Source organism: Equus caballus, chromosome 21 (genome assembly GCF_041296265.1).
Source record: "Equus caballus isolate H_3958 breed thoroughbred chromosome 21, TB-T2T, whole genome shotgun sequence".
Classification (NCBI taxonomy): Eukaryota; Metazoa; Chordata; class Mammalia; order Perissodactyla; family Equidae; genus Equus; species Equus caballus.
In genome coordinates, this window is record NC_091704.1 from 65,455,558 (window position 1) to 65,463,498 (window position 7,941).

General features: G+C 40.8%; 1 protein-coding gene across 2 annotated transcripts in view; it reads left to right on the plus strand.

Moving 5' to 3' along the window:
• The window catches only part of SEMA5A (semaphorin 5A), a 460,360-nt gene extending 452,668 nt beyond the window's left edge, over nucleotides 1-7,692 (plus strand). For both annotated transcript variants that reach the window (XM_070246052.1, XM_023625852.2), the window contains one exon: nucleotides 89-7,692. In XM_070246052.1, coding sequence (XP_070102153.1) covers nucleotides 89-208 — 120 coding nt within the window. In that variant the 3' untranslated portion in view covers nucleotides 209-7,692. The remainder of the gene's footprint in view (nucleotides 1-88) is intronic.
• The last annotated feature ends 249 nt before the right edge of the window (nucleotides 7,693-7,941 follow it).

Consider the following 7,941-nt stretch of genomic DNA (forward strand, 5'->3'; position numbering starts at 1 on the left):
ATTTCAACACAATTGTCTCCTAATTATATTTTCTTTCTGAAATACTACTTACTGAGTATTCTTAAATCTTTTCTTTTATATTTTACAGGCATTTAACAAAAACAACTTGATCCTGGAGGAAAGAAACAAATACTTCAACCCACATCTCACTGGGAAGACCTATTCTAACGCCTACTTTACAGATCTCAATAATTATGATGAGTACTAATAGCTCTTATATTTTCGGCTTCTTGTAATACCCCAGTTCCTCAAGGCCTGTGCTCCATGACTGCCCATGTTTCCGAGACTTCAAAGATGAAGTTTGGATACATTTCAAGTGCATTTCAAGCCACGAGTGTCCCATTGCTGCCAAAAATAGATGTCTTTGAAAGCAACAAAAATCTAAATATGACATCGTGAAAATCTGCTCTACAATACTTGATCATTGTTGAGTGAGCCATGGTGTGAAGTTTTTTATTGTGTTCAGTCCATTTTTCTAACAAGTCGGTTGTTTTCTTGCGCTTTTTAATAAATGTACCACCCACATTGGAAGGAGTCTTTAGAAATATGAACGTCTTCTTGCTCTTGAACTTAAATCTTCATGATGTTTTAATTCAAGAAAGTAGGCACTTTATATGAAAGCCCCCTACCCCTCTACAAAGAGGTCCATAATATTGATAAAATGAAGAATATGAATGTGGCCATATAGTTATTCACCACAGATCTCCTGTCTTTCCAGTCTGGATAATACTGTGGAATTCTTGGAAGCAACTTATTAGTTTGGATTTGGAATGATTCTTCCTGAGGAGGCCCAGGAATTCAATCTGACTTTCACCTGCAGAGGTGATGATATGAGACACTCCACCATTGGTCTTGATGCAGTAACTGTGCTATCACTGGGGGAGGTGAGCATAAAGAGCAGAGGACAGACCATAATGAGGGGGAAAGTGTTCTGCAGGTTGCTGCAAAACTAGCCTTATTCTAACTTTTGGATTTCAGCCTACCTACCTGTCTCATCCACAGAAATGTCCTGAAGAGCCAGTCTATCAAATAACCACTTATTGAGAGGGTACACTCTACACCTCTTCTCTCCCTGCAGAGAAAAATCTTGAACATTCATCATGCCAATGAAGAAAGAATTGAAAGTACTGAAACATAATTGAAAACAACTTTTTTATTGTCTGTATTATGGAAAGTATTGAAAGAACTGATATGTAATGAAAAGCTACTTTTATTTTCCACCTCTCTGATAGAACTGGTGTATGGCAGTCAGCCCCTACCAAGAGCATTAATGATGTGTAACGCTGGCTTTCTGCAGCTTGTCGCTGTACATACTGAAGTGCTCCCCAAGTACCAAGCTGTCATTTGCTGCCTCCAGGTCAGGTGAGGAGGAGATGTTTAGCTCTGGTGCCTTTGTTTTTATCTCAGTGCTGCCTTCCAGTCCACTCACTCCCACTTCTCCCTGCATGGAGGCAACAGCATTTCAAGACGTACCTTGAGAAACTGGGGTATCTGGGAGAATGTTTTTAATGATCCCCGTGGTTCAGAGCACTGATCATTGATAAGCATTTCAGGGTCTTACAATACTTTTCATAGTGGTTCCCAGGAGAGAGAGAAAAAAACAGGATAAATTACTCACAGACAACTGATAGTAGCATACGGCAGTTGGTTGAATAATTATTGAAAGTGAGAACAAGATTGAAACTCTTCATCTGATGCCTCTGGGCATTGCGATAAAGGCCTGGGTGGACATTAAAACATATTCTTATTGATAAATGGACCTTCAGATCTGTGAAAAATATATACACGGACAGTATACATGCTTTTACCCTATCCAATTTAGAGAGAGAATTTCAGAAAGTATTGGGAAAATCCTATGTTTAGTAATGAATGTCGTGGAGTTCAGAATATTCTCATATACCCAAATTTGCAGAAACAGCTCTACTAAAATTAAAATTTAAATGCCAAGTGGGCTCTGGGAGGTCTGATAGATTGCAAATGAATGGTGATCCTGTTGCATCTCCTGTATTCCTTGTATGCTCTGTGGGACTGCTCTGTCTCTATCCAAAGGCCACATTCAGGAGGGGACATTCAGCCAGATGGTTTCCTCATTGTTCCTGGGTTGTATTTTCAACGGATGCTTCGACCTGTCTCATCACTTTCCTGTAAGAAAAATGTCCTCACTGTGTAGCACATCTTAGCTGTTTTTTGAATCCCTTCCCCAAATATTTTCTAAGCTTAAAAGGTCATTCTATTTCCCCTAGGAAAAGGGATATTTCAGAAAAGCATCTCTGGACTTGATGGGAACTGCTTTCTAAATGACATCAAAGCTGGTCTTTAATCAATTTTATGCAATGACTAGGGAAACACCTCCCCCACAACAGAATTTTCATGTTACTGATTACATAAACTTTGCGATTATCACTGCCAAGAAATCCCCTCACTTTTGTTCCCTGAAATTCTATTCAGAGGAAAACTGTCCTGGCTTCTCTTTCTCTCCCTCTCTCTCCCTCCCTCCCTCCTTCATTCCTCTCTTCCTCTTATTTTACAGAATATCCATTGGTTTAGAATAATTTTAGCTATATTCTAATTATCTTAACCAGCTGTGGAGTAACTCTTCTTTTCCCAGCACTGTACAGCTGTTGCTCATGTCTATACGCATCGCTCCATACCCCTCGTTACTGCATGGGTCCTCATGGGCTTGGCTTCCACCGTGCTATCCACCCCTTCTCCTGCGGTGTCCTTCATACGCCAGCTCTTATTTAGGTTGGGGTGTTTGGGATTGCTGCCGCCACTGGTCACGTTATACATTTCTATGTGACTTTTTGATTCTCTATCTTTTTTTCTTTTCCTTTTCCTCCCTTCTTTCCTTCCTTTCTTCCTTCTGGTTTCTTTCTTGCTTTCTTTATTTCTTTCCTTGTCTCTTTCTTCTGTCTTTTTCTTTCCTTTTGATCCAAGCAGCACAAATAGAGACTAATATTTCTAAGCTGCACTTCTCTGAACCTACCATCAAATGACATTAATCACAGTTTAACTTCTAGGGTTATTTCTGGATACAGTTGAAGTTTGGCTGGTTTCCTTAGGAAACTGACTTTAGTCTCACACGTGAATTCTTTGGAAGTGGTTCCCAGTGTGGTTCAGGGTCCTCTCTCCAGACTGGACTAGTCACCATGTGATGTCACCCCTACAGTGCACTAACATTTTACAGAAGGGAGAACACGGAATTCCCAAATGCAGCATAGCACATGGTCTTCCCACGATAGCTCTGTAGAGGAGTGGCTGTGATGAAACCGTGGGCTTTGTCACCCTGAGTGATATGCGCTCAGTGAGCTCAGGGGGTGCAGGATCAGGCTGTGCTCCATGAAGCCCCACCCTCACCAGGCTCGGGCGTTTCCTCAGTTATCTGCCCAGCTCGCTTTAGGTGTATTTCTATGCTGCTGCCCCTGGAAACTGGTGTGAGGCATCTGAACTTCCCTGCTCCCCCTGGGAAGTTCCACTAAGGCTAATCCAGTAGCTTCTGACTAGAGCAGGCATTGACACTGGGAAAAGAGAGGGTTCCTTGTTATCTGGAGGCTGGGCAGAGATTCTGAAGGAACTGAAGAGGAACTAACAGTGGCTGAGCGCGAGGCATCCCTGCCACGGAGAAGCCCCTGTCCCTGGGAAGGTCAGTCCACATGGTCCAGGGTGACCCAGGGGCCTGACCCATCGACTCGCGGAGTGACGCCAAAGAGAAAGGAAGCAAACATGGGAGAAGATCAGACAAGTAGGTGACTGTGAAAAGAAGGGGACCTGGTCACTCCCAAGCCGAGTGTCGTGGACCGTCCGTGTGGGTCTGATCCTTGCACTCTCCCAGGATCGTCTGTGCAGACTGCAGGCAAAGGTGTCCTTATTCCTTATTCATCTGCCAAAGGGTGACATTCATGGGAATCAAAGCCCATGTGGCTGAGTGTTTCCACTGGAGTCTTTGGTGGAATTAGTGAGTCAGGCCAGCGTCGCAGTTATGGACAAAGTCTCAGCACGGGGAGACTTCTCCATGTCCCGGAGGCTACCTGAGGGAATCCATCAGCGTGTAACTGAAGATCAAAGGAGGTTTTATTTTAAAAATAGATCAAGTCTTCACTCAGCTAATCATCTTGTGTAAACACTTCCTTAATGCTCACTGAAAGTGCAGCCTTGATAGTGTTTGAGTTTACACATTTCTTTATGCTTCTTTATGACATTTTTCTGACTTTTAGAATAAATTATAAATGTTTCCCCAACACTGTCAAACCACAGTCAGCATTGACTGCTTCATGACCATCAACCTTTTTTAGCCCCAGGATGTCTTTACACTCCACTGGGATTTTCTTGTGTGTGGCATTTTGGGGTAGCTGCACTGAATTCAGCATTTCTATCTCAAAAGATGGTTCTGGGGCACCTATCCAGAGGAAAGAGATACCAATGGTGGATCCAATGAACTGAGTCAGCCTCAGAGCAGCCATTCTCTATGTGGCCGTCTTGTGCCTAAGTCTTTCAGCTCCGATAATCAATGTCCATGAAGATAGAAATTAAAATAATGACCCTAAATCAAGTCATATGCAAACTCTCCACTCTTCTTTTTAAGATGATACAAACTGGAATTCACAGATCTCGTTGGCCATGCCCAGCACATTCATTCTTTCTAATGTCTCCATTATTTCATGGTAATTTATGTTGACTTGGTGATTTATGTTGACACATTACCAAATTTCATTACCTATGATTATCTATTATCAGACACTAGAAAGCCATTCTGAGCCCTCTGCTTCTCTGATCAATGGATGTAAAATGGGAGAGCATAGAGTAACATTCACTTTGACCTGAGAAAAGCACAAAAGGGGCTGCCAAACATTTCACAGTGTATTACCATGTAGGATAAAATATTTGCAGACCAGAGACCATTGTGGAATTTATTTCTGCTGTTCTCCCCTATTGGGGCCAGTAATAATAATTGATTTAAAGATATTTTGTAATTCGACAAATACTCAACCAAGGCATTCTGATTATCTATTTTGATAACCTAGTAAAACATAGGAAAATATATTGCTTTAATCCTTGCTTCTTTTCTCTTTTGGAAATTGAAAAATAATGAACAAGATGTAAAGTTGAACTGTTGGCAGGGATTTCTAAGATGACTATTCCATACTCTTTTTTTTTATGGATTATATTAAAGATGCACCACACGTATTTTCTGGAGAAAAATGGATCAAAATTTTTTTCAATGATCATTTGTTGCATTATCAAATATTTGGTACATGTCACAGAAGCATCAGGAATGGAACCTCTTCTCTTTTGAAAATATAGTTCACACTGCAAAGGGACTTAGAGCATCATCAAAATCAAATTCAGAGCCTGACACAAAGTGTACTGTTCTTATGAAAGCTGCCTCATTCAGTGTTTTTAAAAGATCATATTAGTTCTGCCATAGAGAGCAATCAAGCTTGTTACCCATCACCAGAGTCAGCACCGATTCCCATTCATGTTTTACTTTGACATGATGACAGTAACTAGTAAAGGACACTTTAAAACTTGAAAGGAGAAAAATGGAGATAGAAAACCACTCTATGGCATTTCTTAACTAACATGCTGGGTGGGCAATGCAGTTAATTCCACCTCTTCAGGTTTAGTCAGAAATATGAGGCCAAGAGTTCAAACAAGAGCCTGTTCTTTCTCAGCTCTTTGGCCATTTGACACCAAATGGTTCAAATCTATGAATGGTGGTTCGAATGGTAGTTCAGAATGGTTCACATGTTGGATAAATGTGAGCTGGGAGTAAAATCTTGATTCTGGAAAGTCCAAATTATCCTTCTATCATGTCACTAAGAAAAGCATTGTTATCCACCCCCTATAAGTGCAGATAATTTAATTTCTTATAAAAAGTTGCCAGTGCCTTGTTTAAGATGATGATTTATTATTTCATTTGCATATTATTGGTTCCAATTCAAAGCAGAGCATTGATTGGCTGTACTTCGAATAAAATCATTCTTGTATACCTCTTGAACTCAGGAATAGAAAATGACCAAGAAGCACATCGTCGTCAGATGTGATTTTTGCTCCCACTGCGGGTATGGCCCCAGGATAGGCAATGGTGTGTTCAGAATTTAGGTGAAACAGTCTCAGCCTTCCAGAAACTGACATCACTTTAATTTTACATCTTCCAAAAAACACCTTAGCATCTGTTCTGTAATAGGAATGTTAATGTGATGCCTTTAGAAGTTAAAGGGTTTTGTCACTGTCCCTCTTCAGGCAAGTGTATAGATACAGGAAAATCAGACACAGGCGGGTGACGGCTGGCACAGAAATGGTGAGTGGAATGAGAGCCACCTAGCACATTGCCTGCTGGGCTTTTTTTAATGTCAAAACTGTTTTCACAAGTTCGCAAAGTTATCACTCTTAATTTGGGTTAAGAAAATTAACAGTGTTTTCTGTGCTAAAGTTGATTGCTTTGCCCCTATACCCTGACTGTTGGCCAAAATGAAACTTGAACTTCTGCACTTTGAAAGAAAGCATAGTGTGAATCTTCAACCCAAGCACCTGCTGAACTTCTGCATCATCTGCAAAGAAAATGCACAAACTTGGTCCAAGTAGGATTCTTCAAAGGTGTGTAACAAAATTTGTGTGTTATGCCACTTGATGTGAGTTTTGAAGATGTTATGAAATGTTAAATGGCTCATTCTGTGTTAGTTTGCTGTTGCTATTTTGTGATACAAAATAAACTTGTTTGGGATCATTTCATTTTTTTTCATTGAACCTTCTCCAAAGCTAACTTCAGCCCTTGGTAAACTGCAGAAAGTTACTGACCTTAAAATTAATTTTTAAATGGCAATATATATTAATTATATTGGAGCTTTTTTAGAATAAGATAACATTACCTTCCCCTTCATTTGAATGAGAAGATGGAGCCTTGGGTGCCCTGTGCGAATGCTCGTGGATTGCTGGGTATTTCCTCACAGGGCCATTGGGTGCACCACACTTTTTTTCAGTCCTTACGTTCAATTTTCAAGGTGTCTTTTGAAACCTTATTCTTAGAAATGTGCAATACAAATTTCCAATGGTCTTCACTTTTATCTACTCTGTTCATCAATTTGCTGGTCTTAAATGCTCGCTTGACAGCTGTCCAGGTCTATATCTAAGAAAGTGTGTTAATGACACCTGACACATGCATTATTTCCAAAAGTCAGTTTAAGACACCGATTGTGGCAGCCCAGGCAGGGAGGTCGTTGCCTCTTGCACTGGATCAATCACGGAAGTTCAGAGAAGGGAAGTGGGGGAGGGGCGGGGGGCAGATACCCAACCAGTCAGCAGAAACCAACACACACCTGCTCCTAGCCTCAACTCTGAGGAAAACGAACATATTTATAAGATAAAATGAGCTATCATCACAGAAGTAAAGATGTCATGTTCACTCACTGCCCTTGGTGAATTGCCAGTTTCTATAACCCAAACCTATTCACCTTTTAAACAATAACTTCATGAAGAATGATCCTGAGTACTGCTAACTGGGCAGCAAGCTTCCTTTCATAACAACCCCCTCCTCATCTCTATCTGCCAACATTTTTGGGGACTAAATAACAGAATCCTGATTATGTACAGTATAAATTGTATTATATTTTTTGTACTTATGTTTTATGTAAATAGTTTGTCTCATTCAATTGTATGTGAGCATTGAAATAAATCCAACCATTTAGGAAACAATTTAGTGGCATTTTTCTTTGCATGGCCTCAGCATCCCCTGTGTCCCCAGACGTGCTAAGGCTCCTTGAAGGAAAGCATTTCAGTGGAGTGAGACTGCAGATGACCTCCTGGGTAAACCCCAGACCATGCTCCTGTGTGTTCTTCAGATCCCAAGGCCTCTTGAGTAGTGACCAGGACAGGACCAACCAGCTTCATGACGATTCTGTGATGTAGAAAAGAACTTTTAGAAATGTTTCTGTGGGCAATAGG